At 50.0% G+C, this 15,554-nt stretch overlaps 6 protein-coding genes across 6 annotated transcripts; 3 read left to right on the plus strand and 3 right to left on the minus strand.

Annotated features, from left to right (window-relative positions):
- Positions 1-864: 864 nt before the first annotated feature.
- Positions 865-2,255, plus strand: A1O9_00277 (uncharacterized protein; the record flags this gene model as incomplete). The annotated part of the gene is made up of 6 exons (XM_013409441.1): positions 865-956; positions 1,010-1,326; positions 1,422-1,505; positions 1,562-1,774; positions 1,835-2,091; positions 2,143-2,255. Coding segments are annotated over exons 2-6 (669 nt in total), but the record flags the coding sequence as incomplete, so codon positions are not given.
- Positions 2,256-3,251: 996 nt separating this feature from the next.
- Positions 3,252-4,433, plus strand: A1O9_00278 (uncharacterized protein; the record flags this gene model as incomplete). Its single annotated transcript, XM_013409442.1, has 2 exons — positions 3,252-3,319; positions 3,368-4,433. The coding sequence occupies 2 exons, from the start codon at positions 3,252-3,254 to the stop codon at positions 4,431-4,433; spliced, it is 1,134 nt and encodes a 377-aa protein (XP_013264896.1).
- Positions 4,434-5,046: 613 nt separating this feature from the next.
- On the plus strand, positions 5,047-6,266 carry A1O9_00279 (uncharacterized protein; the record flags this gene model as incomplete). Its single annotated transcript, XM_013409443.1, has 2 exons — positions 5,047-5,161; positions 5,251-6,266. 2 exons carry the CDS (start codon positions 5,047-5,049, stop codon positions 6,264-6,266), a joined length of 1,131 nt encoding a protein of 376 aa, XP_013264897.1.
- A 694-nt stretch (positions 6,267-6,960) lies between these two features.
- On the minus strand, positions 6,961-7,783 carry A1O9_00280 (uncharacterized protein; the record flags this gene model as incomplete). Its single annotated transcript, XM_013409444.1, has 2 exons — positions 6,961-7,661; positions 7,735-7,783. 2 exons carry the CDS (start codon positions 7,781-7,783, stop codon positions 6,961-6,963), a joined length of 750 nt encoding a protein of 249 aa, XP_013264898.1.
- A 796-nt stretch (positions 7,784-8,579) lies between these two features.
- On the minus strand, positions 8,580-10,092 carry A1O9_00281 (uncharacterized protein; the record flags this gene model as incomplete). Its single annotated transcript, XM_013409445.1, has 4 exons — positions 8,580-8,744; positions 8,809-9,276; positions 9,331-9,495; positions 9,520-10,092. 4 exons carry the CDS (start codon positions 10,090-10,092, stop codon positions 8,580-8,582), a joined length of 1,371 nt encoding a protein of 456 aa, XP_013264899.1.
- Positions 10,093-11,998: 1,906 nt separating this feature from the next.
- A1O9_00282 (trehalose 6-phosphate synthase) lies at positions 11,999-14,863 on the minus strand (the record flags this gene model as incomplete). The annotated part of the gene is made up of 2 exons (XM_013409446.1): positions 11,999-12,159; positions 12,235-14,863. 2 exons carry the CDS (start codon positions 14,861-14,863, stop codon positions 11,999-12,001), a joined length of 2,790 nt encoding a protein of 929 aa, XP_013264900.1.
- Positions 14,864-15,554: the final 691 nt, after the last annotated feature.

Below are 15,554 nucleotides of genomic sequence, written 5' to 3' on the forward strand. Positions count from 1 at the left end.
AGCGGTAAATTCGAAGTTTTGGCACTCCATTGTTCATCTAGGTATCCAAACAGATCGACGATCTTCTGAATAGGTTCTTGCTCGGGGTCTCTGTCCAAGTCCGCAGCATATCAAGTGTGCTCATTAGTCGCATCTGGAATTGTCCCGATTTTCCGATTCATCTAGGGATAATCATGATGTCGAACCTCGACGTGATTCGGTGGAGTACGGGCTGAGAAGGGTACCCCCAACTCGCCTACAAGTCTAGATTTGTACTCGCACTTGAAGCCGAGCCGCTTGATTATTGTCTGTCGAAACTAGTATCCCTCTACAATTCTCGAAGGTTTTATCAAACTCCCCCATGGATCATCCGACTCTCACTATCCTGTAAAGAGGCTTTATCCCGACGCCCGATCCAAGGACCCCCATGGGGAAGAACCCAAGCCAGACCGGGGTTTTGCCCATGAATTGTGCATGACTTGTGAGCACTGGTCTGTTTTTCGTCCTGGATAGCTCCCATATTTATATCATTACCTCGACTTCTGTCCTTTGGCAGGCTGGGTCAAGGAGTGATTGGACAACTATTCTTCAATCTCTTCCTGGAAATCACTGACCAGCTGTCCTAATGGTAACGAAATTCGATGGTGACTAGAGTGAGAACGTCGTTGATCAAGAGCAACCACGTCAATTCAGGCCGATCAAGGAACTTCCAGTTCAGAATCGATTGTGGCTACGCAGTTTGAAATACACTGTCGACTGGTATCCTTCTCATCTGCCAAAGGAAGAACGAAAGCTACTGCGAAAGCAAGACGCCTCCTTGTTGTCGTTTTGCTCTTTCGTGTGGACATCGCGCCCTCAACCTGTAAAAAGAACTGAAAACTGATTCTAGAAGTCTTTCTCAAATGGCTCAACTCTTCGAACATCAATAATGCGTATGTCTCAGGAATGAAGGAAGAACTCCACCTATATGGAAACCAGTGGGCCTCCATCTCCACGCATTCTCAAACTACGTATCGGCCTTGCAAGATAGATATTCCCTGTTTGGGACCTTCTATAACTGCGGCTATCGTGTATTTCAAATTCCGTCGCTTCTGCTGCTCTCTAGGCCGAAGATTGCGCGGTGGTATCTGCCGACAATGGAAGTTCTGTGGTCCATCGTCACCTTCTGCCAATCGCAAATGAGGAATGAGCATGATATCTATGGAACAAGATTCTTGCTTGGCCTTCTAGAGACACCTGTCGCTTCTGGCACGACATATGTGCTCGGCTCTTGATACAAGCTTGGAGAAGTCTTTAAACGAACTGGGGTTTGGTTTATCTCGAACAATGTGGCTGTGATGTTTGGATGTACGTTCACTGCTCCCCAATCTCCCGGAATGTGTGAAGCGGATTGATAGTTGTTGTTCACATTGACTTTCAATCACACTAACTGCTGCAAACAGGCTATCTACAGGCTGCTGCATACAAGAATCTCAATGGAGAGGGAGGCATGGCCGGCTGGAGATGGCTGTTCGTCATAGACGGAGGTAAGGCGTTCCCAGGGAACACTTATTACCAGCCAGGAGCTTATGAAGCGTCTCAGTTATATCCCTACCAATGCGTTTGCCGGGTACTTCCTCTTCCCTGGGTTGCCATCTAGTAAGAAACCCTTGTGGTTGACGGAGCAAAAGCACGATCTGGCGCGCATACGTCTGCTTGGAGCCGGTATTGCTCCTAGCAAGAAACTCCATCTTGGAGCCGTTAAGCGAATCTTCAAGAGATGGCACTTTTACGTGGCTGTCTTTGCATACATTTTGTAAGTTATCCCACCATGGCTTATCGTTCGTCCGCAAACTGTGCTGATCGTACTGGCAAGCTTCCTCTCATCATCATATCCTCATGGACAGAAGGCACTCTGGCTTAAAGATCAAGCCAGCAAATACGGCAACTACACTGTGCCTCAGATAAATACAATTCCTACCGGAGCACAAGGTGTTTCAGTGGTAACAGCTGTGGTTGCGACATCGCTATGCATGGTATATCCATTATGGTCGATTTTCTCGATTGTACAAAGCATCTACATGTCTGCAATTGTATGCTTGCTGATATGGAACATTCCCGTGGGACTTCATTGTAAGTGGAATCTTGAACCCGTTAGGCGCAAGGCATTGCTGACGTTTCTAGTTGCTTGCTACTATCTGCTGGGCGTATCAGCTGCTATAACACCCATTCTCCTACCTTGGGTTAATGTGGTTATGAAGGACGATGCTGAGGCGAGAGCAGCAACAATTGGAGCAATGGTCAGTAAATCAACCCTTCCTTTCAATTACACTTCACACTGACCAGCATGCAGTTGACCTTTGGATGGGCGGTGTACTCCTTCTATCCAACCGTGGTGTTCCCCGTAATTGAAGGTATGATGTTTTCAGCCACAAATGAGTCACTGCGCCCTAACATCATTATGCAGCGCCACGCTGGCAGAAGGGATGCAGCGTCAACATTGTGTTCACATTTATGTGTTGGGCTTTCTTTATGCTAGGCCAATACCTTCATCATCGGGACAAGAGACGAGGTATAGTCGAGGCACCTGAGACCCTGATCAACAGAAGCGAGAGTTCGGAGGTTAGCCAGGACTCCATTGACGTGGAGAAAGCCGGGGTTACCGCACCTGTGGAGCGACGATAGGGAAGGGCTACTGCCGGAGGAAGCAGTGTTAGGAGGTTGATACTGCTCTGGCAACGATGACGCAAGTGAAGCTTGATCTATCTCGGGCGTGAAGGCCTGGTTCAGGATCCAAGACAGTTGAAGGTTTTATGTTGGTACAGGTCCAGTTCAGGAGCCATGACAGGAGCGTCAGCCTGATCACGTGCTTGGGGTGGGTGGCTGGGCGAGGCAAACGGCAGCTGTCAGTCGTGCCGTCAACATCTCCCTTAATTTCCTAGTTTTTTGAATGTCACATCGTACTCGCGTCACACAAAGGCATGGACGCCGACCTCATGAATTGGTGCCACTCCTGAGTCCGAGTCAAACTGTCACACAGGCCACTACGGCCTGCAATGCCATGGTCGCAGAGGGTGGTGGCAGATCTGATGATGGATCTAGATAGAGCCTGACAGTTGCACGCCTCCATCTAGCCGGGGCTCAACCCCCGAATTGTGCATAGACCATATTAAGGATCTTCCATAGGAGGCTGGGCGTGCACATGCTTGCCTCAGATCGGTCTTATAAGCCAGCACTTGCTTTCCCACTGAACCAGTGCATGGGTTTCTCTGCTCTCAAGCGAAATTATTACAATGCTACGCATTACCATCTGGCTTGCTTTATGTTGCATATTGAGCACTTGTCAGGCACAAACGTTGTGGTTCGTAAAATCAAGAAATCGGAACGCTCCCTACTAACTCTACATCAGTGATGTTGAGTTATTATACTCCCGACTGTTGGCAGACGCTGTGCTTGCGGATTCGTTTTGTGCACAGTTCCTTGCAACGAGGCCATTGTCATCTGATTTCGACCATCAATTTGGCTCAAATTGCGATGTCTACAAAGCAGAGCTGACGCTGGGCTGCTCTGTCTTCAAAGCCGCAAAGCGAGTGCTGCAACAGGCCACCTTGACGATCACAGTCACAGAGTCGCTGATTGAGACAATGACGGTCTCTGCATCTCGAGAAGAATGTACTCCTATTACAGTCACTGTTCCACTGGGCGCTAACCGCTCGCTACCGAGCTCATATCTTACTGCCGTTGAGGCTGTACGGGAGGATTCGAGCTCTCAACTGTACAACATTAATGCAGGCGTGATCCAGCGACCGCGTTTCGAAAGCAGCTTCATGACTTTTACCACGCGAACCACATCCTCCACCATGAGCACTGTTGGAGTTGTGGATGTACCTTCTTCAACACTGTCGACTACAGTTCTTCCAACCATATTCCCAACAGTGTCATCGTTAGCTCCAACGTCACCTACAGCAACTGGAGAATGTGTTCCTATAGCACAACCTCCAGCGGTTGACTACCATGTCTTCCAACCCCTTATTGACCTCTCCTTCGATAACTCTTCCTCTTCCATCGGAGCAACAACGGTGATCCAGCCAGACGATACAAACTTGGAGAATTGCACACCATACACCGTTATTTACCTCCCTGACGAATCAGTGAACACCTGCGTGCGAATGACTGGAGAGTGGACGCCGCAATATTCCAACGCTTACTATAAATGTATAGCTAGAGTACGTGCACCAGACTTCAACCCTGAGAATTATTTGCAAGCCACGACAGGGCTCAACTTCACTGCGAATGATGGCTCCTACTCTATGGTGACGAGTCGAACTATTGGGAGAAGGCCGGAGAAGAAGTACAAGGAGTCCAGCATGATGCTGTTTGCGCAGGAAAAGAAGGCGTACAATGTCGGCTTTTGGGCTTGTGGACCAGGGATGACGTTGTTTGTTTCGGAATTGAGCTGCACGCATTATGGTTGAAACGATCATGATTCAGCGACGTTCAGCGGGCTATCTTAAACGACAGACAACTTTGGAATGCTCCAACCTGACCACAAACCCCCACCAACATCAGATCTGGACTCAATGGATCAGAATGGCTGCGGTCAAGGAGAATGCCGTCAGTGTGATATGCACTGAAAAATGGTCCACATTAAGTTGACAACTTTCTGGGTCACGGAACCTTATTTTCAACGCCTGGAAAGCTACACTTATGAAGAAGTGTTGTGGGAGACACCGGCCTCTGTGTCAGCAGCCAAACCGGCGCAAAGCCTAATCGCATATGTCCGAGGATTGAGGAAACTGGAGCATTGACAGGAGACGACAGCAGTCTGCCATGCCCATATGATCAAGGCAGCCTAGTTTGTGATAATTCAAGATTCAAAGACCCCGGTCATGGTGGCTGGGGATTTAGTGTTTCAGCCTTGTCCCAAAGTCGTGGTTGCCTTGTTTCCCTCACCACTCTCTTCCTCTTTCGCGCCTCCCATTGTTTCCAGCGCGCGCATTAACCGACAGCTTTAAGCTGTACTTCTTCCTAGCATTGCATTCTGTTGAATTGCCATGCAGCGATCGCACTCCATGAATATCCACCAAGATGGCTTTACACCAAGAAAGGTCCATGAAGAAGGAACCATCTTCCACCAGTGCAACTTCTGAGGAGTTGGGTCCAATTGCGGACGATCTTTTGAGCGAGGAATCTGATTTCTACGGTAAGATTCATCTTCGCGGCTCCTCGCGCCGGCCCGTCCATAAGTGGAGCCAAATACTAAAGCCTGACAATTAGGAGATTCGCAAACAGTATCGGGATACAATAAGCTGGCCGATACATACAATCCACAAAAACACTGGGAAATCCATGGATGGAACGCTCAAGTAAACGCAATCAAAGGAAGGAAGGTGGCAAAGAGGCGTGCCAGGAAGCTGGAGAAGGAAGAGACCAGAGCAAAGGCGAAGACATTGAAATTGGTGGAACAGGATGGCCACGAAACTGTGAGGCGTGAGCATGGCTCGAAGCAGGTCGATACTGATCAAATGGATCTCGACCTTCTCCTACCAGCAGATGAGGTCCCCAAGCCTTCTGAACAGCAAAAGCCAGTCAACTATTACGAAGGCCTTCCAACAGCCAAACAACTCTCCGAGTCTATGAACGACTTTCTTGAACGCGTACCTCCATCCACAACCCCACGATCCCAAGGACCCTGGATCTGGGTCGCCAATCCATATCCATCGAAAGGCAACCAGCCTGATTCCGGCGATATCGGTGCTTTTAAACAAACAGGCTTCAACCTCTTGGAAGAATACCTTGCGCGCAAAGAAGAAGTTGAGACGAAGAATCCAGGGAAGTCACCAGCCACCATCACACGTATCCTCCGACCCGAACGAATGAAACTGGAGCGTGCAATTTTCGTGCTCGCGAAAGACAAGCACGTTATGGACGGCAAGTGGATGCTCTTCCCAACACCCGACGATGTCGACCGCGTCTGGCGCATTGTCGCCCAAGCCACCTGGGGTGGCCAGCTCGGGGTGGCAGCGAAAGTGGCCACAAAATCCGAGGGCCAGGAAGCCCCCGAGCGAGCAGCCCAGCGGCTGATCTGCATCTACACGTACGATTTCTCGGACCAGGATGACGTCAAGCGTGTGCTGCTTTCCATACGCGAGCTCGGCCTCCTCGATAACGGAGGCGACCATCCCGGGGCAGCGAGGCCGATCTACTACAAATGCGACGCATACACATACCTCGATATCGCTAGCGGCAATGAATTCAAATTGAAGGCGAGTATGTACAACAGCCGCGACTTGTTGAAAGATGGATGAATGAAGTGACGAAACGAAACGAAACGAAACGAAACGAAACGAAGAATGTGACATCTATGGTGCTACTACCGAGTCTGTTGAATTTATCGATTATGTGTTGGGCCGGGGGGGGGGGGGGGGCAGGAATTGAGCGAGTTTCGTCTGCTCACCCCGATGAATACCAGGGAAATTGTCAATGTATGGATGGAATCAAACTGCAGGGAAAAGGCAAGGTTAAGGGAAATTGAATGTGATCGGGCAAAGCAAAGGTGTTCCAGGTTGCAATATGTATTAAGTCAAGTAACTGTGAAGAGCAAAGAAGGGGGCGGAGTCTTGTCCCCGGCAGAGATTGACTGAAATGTAATCGAATGGAGCGGAACTAGAAGTCGCTAATATTGGAATGCTTCTGTTTGAAACGTAATGCTCGTGCTTTATTTGGTGTGGCAGGAGAAGAACCTGAGCCAAAAATGAACAAGGTGGGCCATTCCTCCCTCTCTACCTCACTGTGCTTCTTTCGTCTCTTTCCAAAACTGGGAGCATTTGATAGAGAGAAAAAGAGGGTTGAATGAGGAATTCTTTGACACCACAGTATGTCGTATACGCTAGTTAGGGAGTAGTGGACTTGAGAGAACACCTCATCAATCATGTCTTCATATGCAACAACACCCGTTGAATCCCCAAACATCTCGAGAATAGCCCGGCTAGAGAGCACCTCTCACTTCTTGGTAGGCTTCTTCTTCGACGCATCGCCCATGGCAGCTAGTCGTCGCTTCTCGTCTCTAGCGGCTTTCTCCTTCTCCTGCTCATCTCTTTCTTCCTTCTCGGCTTGTTTCCTGGCTGCCGCGGCCTCACGCTGCTCTCGGATAAGCTTCAGTCTGGCAAGATCCGCCTTGGCCTCGTCCGTCTTGCCTTCGGCGTGGAGTTTCTGATAGCGCTCTTTTGCTTGTTGGGCAGCGAGAGCTTCACGCTCCCGGCGGCTCAGGTTCTCCTTGTCTGCTTTTCGGGGTGCATCACTTTCTCCGCTGACACCTGTGACGGCGCGTGCTTGGGATCGGGCCTTTGAAGTGTGATTGGGATTGGCAGGCATGTCTTCATCGTCGTCCTCTTCCTCGTCCTCGTCCTCAGAGCTCGTGGGCATGTCACCTACCTCTGCGGCCTTTTTATTTTTCTTGGCGATAGCAGCTTGTTTCTTCAGGCGCGCCTGTTCTTTGCGTTGTTCGCGGCTGGTTTCTCCTCCGGCGGTGACAGCGCTGGAGGATGCGCCAGGAGCACCGTCATCGGAGGTTTCTTCTTCGGATGACTCGTCGTCTTCCTCCTCCTCTGAGGACTCCTCTGCGTTTCCGGGCTCGCGCCACATTCCAATGGGGTTTCCTTCTTTGTCAAGAGGCTGTAGATCGCGAGAGAACTTCTTTCCACCTAGATCAAGGGAGTAATGTTATTGTTTGATCTTTAGGAAATAGAGGGGTATGGTGGGGGTTTTTTTGGCTACCTCCTCTGGAGGGCTTGGAGAATTTTCCTCCCCTTCCTCGTGGAGCCATGATGTTAATTTAGGACGTAAAGTCTGTTCGAGTCTCTAGAAGACTGGGTATCGGTGGCTGCTTGATCGTAGTGCGGTAAATTGGCAGAGAAAGAAACTGGGGCGGCAACACGACGGCTGGTGGGGGTGGTGGCCGTAGAGCAGGGTTGTCACCAAGGAATTTCACAGAAGGGACCGTGGAGTGACTAGAGTTGCAATGCTAGAGAGGAGGAATCAGTTATGCAGTCGGTGAAGACTGAGGGAAGGGAAAAGTAGTTGAGCATGTGACTGGGACTGTGACTGCGGGAGGAAAGAGCGGTGCTGGTCTGCAACGCAGGTGCAAGCGCAGTGGGCAAGAGAATCTTTCTGCCCGCACCAAATGGGAAGGAACGATGACGTAATTAGGATCGCAAGTTAAAATATACCAAGTGCGAGGTACTCACATCTGCCTAGGGGTTGTTGTTCAACAGAGAGGAGTTCCTGGCGGAGGAAAAAATGTTCTTTGCAGAGCCACGCCGAACAAAACAGAGGGTGGGATGAAGCACACAAAGCAGAGTGCATTCTGGTTTGGTTTGTGTTGTGCTGGATTGTGAGTTGGCACGGGTTCGCCAATTCATCGAATCACGGCCTCCGTAAATAACGCAAGGCTGCCTGGGAGCAACTCCTAGTATGTCAGGAATCCTTCCTATTCATGTGAGCCACTTACTACATACTACCGCAACAGTCGATGACTACTACTTCTCGACTCATGAGGACTCGCGAGGCCTAAAGAAATGTGGAATTATCTATTCAATACTCGACATAGAAACATCAAAAGATTACACCTTGGTCGGTCTCCACCCAACAGACCATCGGACACTCGCAAACACCAGTGCTGAAGCCAACATACTCGTTGCGGAAAACAATTGAAGACCAAGGTAACTGCCTTGAGCTTGTTGCACCAGAGCTCCTGCAATCGGTGGGCCTGTTAGCACAGCGAACCCCTATTCATGTTTTTCGTTAGCATCAGGCCCATGGCATCACTTAGGCAAAAGCGGGCCAGCTTACCGCAATTGTAAATCCCATCCCCGCCCTAACTCCTGCCTTTTTCTGGTCAGACGTCAAACTGGTAAGTACAACAGGATATAATGCCTGCAAAGCATGTGCAGCAAAGCCGTATACGATTGTGAAAACCCACAATCCAGCCACTGAGTCCACGGCGATCCAGCAGTATAGAACGATGAAAGCAACTGCAACACATGGTAGCATCAGGTTCAAAGGACCCGTCCACTTCTGTGCCACATAATTTGGGACTGTCCGTCCGACAATTCCAACTCCGTTCAATACCATGAGCAAGTTGATACTCGTCGACTGGCTTGTCCCCAGCACATTTCTACCAAAGCTACCCACAAAGAAAAACCCAACATACACGCTCCAATAGTATAAGAACGTCCCAAGGCAGTAGAGCGTGTATGGAGTTTCTCGAAATGCTGCCCACTCCACGAGGGGGCCACTCTTTCGGGGAGGGAGGCGTGGCTGGTTTAACAGTGAGCAATCAACGCTCGCACACTTGCGGAGGTTTGAACATACCTTGAGGAAAATCGCGGTCACGATTGCCAGGGCCATCTGTACAAATCCCATGGCCCGCATTGCCCAGGGGAAGCCAGCGGAAGGGAGCATCGATTCTGCGATTGCAGGAAATACCAATCCACCCGTGGTTGAGCCCGTCACTGCAATGGCTAGACCCATCGACCTCTTTTTCAGGAAGTAGGTACTTACCAAAGCCAGGGTCGGCACAAAACAGAGGCCCAGTCCAATTCCCACACAGATCGACTGTGCAAGGAATATCTGGTAGTACTGCGTGCAAAGACTGGTCAAGAACATTCCGGTGACATATATGATGCTCCCCAGAATGAACTGAATCCGGAAGTATCCAGCATCTAATCCTCGGCCGCTAAACGTCCCAATGCCAAACAAAACAAACACCTGGGTGGTTCCAATCCAAGCCACAGAGCTTTCGCCACCAATCTGCATCACGTTCACATAATAGGTTTGAAACAGGCCAAAGCTGTTGATGTAGCCCCAGGAGTTGAAGATGACAAGGTGACCCAGGCAAGCTTGGAACCACGCCTGAAATCCTCCATCTGGTGGTGGGCCCGGATCAATGCTGTCCCTGGTACGCACTCTGGAGAGCGTTTTGGTGAGAAATGTGGTCGCCGGTGGTGCTTGAGAAGATGTCTGTTCCAGAGGTTCTCCAGGGACAGGCTCATGTATTCGCTCCTCGTTGGTTGGGGCTCGAGACGCATTCGACGGTATGCCATCCGCCTTCTCAGCGTCAAATTCGTTCTTCATGGCGCCCTCAGTAGTCCAACAAATCGCAATAGCTAGATTGGAAGAGACTTTATATTTTGATATCAATCAATGAAGATATTTCTGATATCAGAGGTCTGAAGAAAGGTCGACACTTCGATGATTTCATTCCTGCAAGTGGGCTCCCTTTCTCACTTCGGTACAAGCAATCAATGTACTGTCTGTCCCACTGGTTTAATCCGTCTCTTACACCTGGTTTGGGGCTGTTGTCAACCGGTACCACCTACGTCAACGAGCCGCTCTTGAAACGGCAGGACGCACTAGCTCGAGGCTGAGATTCAAGGAAGATTGACGAAGGTCCTCCGTCTTATTTTTCCCTTTAATGGAAAATTCGAGAACTTAGTCACCTGTGATGAACAAGGAACGCTTACACCATCTAAAGATTTGATCCTAAACAAACATCGATATCTTCGAGTACATACGCCCTAAGACAAGGTTTTAAGTGCCCCATTTTCCGCCTGGGTCCCTGTTTGGATGGCCTCGGCCAGCCCATAGGGTGACCATAGGTAGCTAAGTGCGAGGGAGAAGAGGGGGTGAGAAGCTTGAAACCCGCTGATTACGCGCGATTTGCTGATCTTCCTCCCCGGGCGGCGCCCTTGAGCCGTGATAACCGGGAATTTTTATATTCCCCCTCCCCACCGGATATGTCCTTTTCCACAGAATCTTCTCTCCATCATGATGAATATCTCCATGGCTTCTCCGACAAAATAGGAGAAGGATATACCCGGTGCATCGTAGTTGGGAAGGTCAAAATAATTAACTTCTTTGCACTATCTCTAGGTATGTTCAGTCTAGGACTACCAATACAAACACCATGGGCGTCAGAGAAACATATCAGTATGACATTTGTATGTCGAAATCTACGCCCACTCGCACTCAGCCTGGGCCCTTTCTGCCCTACCCCCCACAGAACTCTTTCGTCGACCTGTCAACTTGATACTTCAATAAGACGAGGGAAGCTACTCGTACCCTATCGAAAAGGGGATGGGCCGTCTTATTCCTTATCAGCCGCCTCGTGTAATGTTGGATGCTGAGGGGTGTGTGTGGCAGTCCGGAGCAGTTCCCGACGATCTCTCGTATCGTCATGGGGAGAACTGCGATATACATGCTGTACCATGCAAATCAACTCGACCCAGCTCGATCCATTTCATTCACCCCAGAGTTCTGAGTGCTGAGCCCTGTCTGACATGATGCTGATGGTGACCATCATCGACCAGCTCACTGCCCGTTGCATACACTCCGGTACGGTACGAGGCATCAAAGTATGCTCTGCACTCGTTATACTAACGGACTCTAACTGTCCTGGCTGAGAGAATTGTTTCGTGGGCTTTGCATTGCAGCCGCAATATGTCGGATCGACGCGTTTGATACATAGGAAATGACGGTGCTAGTCCAAATGAAAGGACGCTGCAGGTACTCGGTGGTATGTCACTATCCGATCGGTTTGGTGGGTTGGTCGACCCCCCGAGGGGAGCACGTCACTCTTACCCGCAACGATCGAACATGAGCATGAGGGATTGTTTGTCAGACTCGCATCTTTATGTTGTCTAATACCTATTACCCAACATTTTATGCAAGATCAATGAATGGTCCATGCCAATACCGAGTAGTGAAGGCGCTCTCTTTTGTCTGCCTGCCGCCATGTCGACCAACCCGCCGGTCGTTTCATCTTTCCGTTTCCGTTGATTCAATATCTCGCATCCGTCGTTGCCCAGGTCGATTTCCCTCATGCGTGTCCCAAAGAGAAGTGCATCTTTCGTTTTGAAATGAAAGGGTGGCCTCAAAAACTCTCCTCTGTTACGGTCTTCACGTACAAGCCTGATAAAGACCCCCCAAAGATGTCAAAGCTCGATCATTCGTCCTACCACCTGACGTTCGTTGCAAAAGTTCAGAGATTTTCCTGCTTGTTCAACGCTGCGATGCTCGCAATGACATCGCTGGGTTCGAGTAGATGCCAGCTTGCGAGCGTCCTTTTACTGCTCGCTCCGACTGTGCATGCAAAGACCTGCTCTTTCGGCAGGTCTGTCTTCAGGAGCGCGCGAAACATGTCTACAGGGTGAAAGAGTCAGCACAAAAAAGCTCAAACCTCGCGGGGGACTGCCTGTATTGGATAATGTAACTCACCTTCATCAGTCTGATCATCACCAAGACAGAGCACAAACTCCGGCGGGCATCCAGCGTCATACCCATATTCATTGATCAGCCTCGTGGCGATGAACCCCTTGTTGACAAATTGCGGGCGAACCTCCAGATTGGCTTTACCCGACATCACCTCGACCTCCCAATTCTTCATTACACTATCCTCCAGTGCCTTGCGACATTCTCGCGCCTGGAACGCTCCAAAATCAGGGTCAGCTTGTCGGTAATGCCAGGTCAGTGCGACCCGTTTCTTCTCGATCCATGATCCCTGCGTGCGCTCTGTGTAATAGGAGAACACGTCCATGACTTCCTTCTGCCAGCCCATGTCCATACTGGCCGCTAGATTTTCCCAGCTGTCGGAGCCCGGCCGGCGGAGGAAACAGCCATGCTCGGCGCTCAACCCCAGTTCACTGATATGGCCCATCCACTCTTCTAGGAATGCCGAGTCACGGCCGGATATTATCCAGACGTTGTTTCGTGGATCTGCCGCCAGAGCTTTCAGTGTTCGGAGCACACGATCGGCAGGGATCGCAGCGTTAGGGTCCTTTACAATCGGTGTCAATGTACCGTCGTAATCGAACATGAAAAGACGCTTTTTGGCAGAAGCATACTGCGTGAGCATGCGAGTGCGATCAAGCGCCGGAGTGAGATCGCTCTGGGCGAAGGAGGTCAGGTTAGTAAGCAAACGCCTGAGAAAGCTGTTCGACCATGTTGCCACGGTATGACTGATAACATAGTTGTAGAGCTTTTGGTGGTCGCTAGCCTTTTGAGATTCCGGCATTTCAAGAGCTTCCTTCAAAGCCTCGGCCACACCACCCAGATCCCAGGGATTTATGTGAATAGCATTACCTAGGCTAGCGGCGGTGCCTGAGAACTCTGACAAGATGAGGGGACCATGATTGTCCTTTTGACAGATGATGTATTCCAAACTTGTAGTATTCATACCATCACGGACACTCGTGATAAGGCCTACATCGGCCACGCGGAGAAGTGCAAAGTACTCTTGTGAGGACAAGTACTGCGGGTAGTGTTGAACCGGCGAGTGGCTAAGCGAACCATATTGACCATTAATCCTTGACACCAGATGAGAAATCTTGTGCTCGATCTTGTGAGCGCCATCAACTTTGTCTTCTTTAACGCTCGTTGGACTAGTCACCTGGATAAGAACGACCCTGTCACGCCATTCAGGGAACCGATCCAGGAAGATTTCAAATGCCATCAGCTTTTGCGATACACCCCTGACTGTATCAAGTCGATCGCGGCCCACAATGATTTTCTTCCCAGCATACAGTTTCTTGAGCGCCTCCATATTCTGCTCGATGACAGGATCCTGGAAGGCTTGTTGTTGGACGGAGGCGACGTCAATGCCAATAGGAAAGACATCGACAGCAACATGAGCGCCATATGCATCGACACCAGCAGAACTTGATTCGAAGCCAAGGATACGCTTGCAACAGGAGTTGAAGTGTCGAGAGAAGCTGAAGGATTGGAATCCGACCATGGTGGCACCAAGAGCTCCTTCTAGTACATCCTTCCTCCGGGGAAGACACCGCATGTATTCACTGCTGGGGAATGGAATGTGAAGGAAGAATCCAATGTATATGTTGGGTATTCGCTGACGAAGGATATTAGGAAGTAGCATCAGATGGTAATCATGAATCCACACGATATCGCCCGGTTGGTAGATATGTAGGATTCGATCCGCAAATGTCTGATTCATGCGCACGTAGTCCGCCCACGAGCTCTTTTCGGTGCGACCGTCGTCAGGACCATGCTGTCGGTAGTGGAATAAGGTATATAGCTCATGTTCTGCATACTTCCGCCAACGAGCTTGGTCCTTGAACTGAAAATCGCCGTTTTCAGCTTCGGGGCCATCGCCTAGCCAAATGGGAAGCGTTTTCCCCGAGGGATGAGTCATTAGGATGGATTCCAACTGGTGCCTATCTGCACGCGAGAGACTCAAATGATCTGGGTGCTGTTCTCGAGGGTTTGCCGGAGCTCCATTGACAGGATATGGGGCGGCTGATTTGTTGATCGGCAACGAGGCATGAGCTGCTGTTGCGGACACGGCCGCGGCATTCTCATCCTGCAAAATACTCATGGCACGAGCATAAGGCTTTGTTTGAATCTCCCCCGTCCAACCAACCAAGGTATGATTCCATGCTGTTTTATCGGAAGATAAATAAGCAAACGAGTCAAATAAAGCCGAGGTTCCACGCCGAGAGGAGAGATCCCAACCGCCCTTTGGATCGTGAGTGAGCTGATAGGGAATGCAGAAGGTCGCGCTGATGACATTTCCGCTCAGGCGAAGTCCCGGATGAGCGGTACGAGGATCGATGTCAACCGATTCGGTTCCATATGAGTCCACGAGGCTCAGCCGTCGGAGCAATTCTCTTCCGGATCTGGCTCCCTTCGCAACATCCACGGGAGAAGCAGGAGCTGCAGCATGATCCTTGGTCTGAGATGTTTGAGGCAGAGAGAAGTACGAGCTGGTTGGTCGTGATGCTGGAGAGTCAGCAGCTTGACCGCTGCTGGAAATGTTCACCATAGGTTTGGTTCTTGGGCTTGGAGGGTTAGCTTCATCGCGTGAGGCATTGTCCGCAGAAGTCGCCATCCTTGACAGACTATGATCCAAGGATAAGTATCAAGCTTGACCTGAAGTAGTTGGAAGAAAAATAGTCTATTTATATGTCAGAAGTGTGTTCGTTTGTCATAAATGGTGATGGCGATAGGAAAACGCCGGTCAAGGAGCGTGAGAAGTAGAGAAATCGAACTGTGTCAAGGTTGACAACAAGAAGAATCATTAATCTTGGACGAGACCGGCACAACCAGCTCGAAAAGAGAGGAGAAAAGAATACCTTGTAATTTTAAAATAATCCTTTCACAAAGTCCACAGATCAACAGATCAACAAATCAGGAAAACAGCTCATGCCACCACCCCCAAAGCACAGAAGGAACGATTGGAGTGGGAATGCGTCGGAGTTGGACTCGGCCTTTGGGCTGCAGTCTGGTACGGACACACCCAACAGAGGCGCAAGGACTCAAGGAGACAGCCGGAAGATAGGTATCAGACCAACCCAACGCTGCTCTGGTAATTGTCGGAATGTCTATCCAGAAGGAGAGCGGAGGGACAGATGGACCAGAACATGCCTTGAGCTTTTGATGTTGCTGGTCCCTAAGAATTTCTTTTTGATTATGTATGGAACTGGAGTTCTGTCATGTGCTCGGCCAGATTGACAGGTTTGGGTGGAGGAGCTCAAGGATGACGATGAATCACATCTCATTCGTCCGGGAAAGAGGCGGCT

This window comes from Exophiala aquamarina (genome assembly GCF_000709125.1).
Source record: "Exophiala aquamarina CBS 119918 chromosome Unknown aczIA-supercont1.1, whole genome shotgun sequence".
Lineage (NCBI taxonomy): Eukaryota > Fungi > Ascomycota > Eurotiomycetes > Chaetothyriales > Herpotrichiellaceae > Exophiala > Exophiala aquamarina.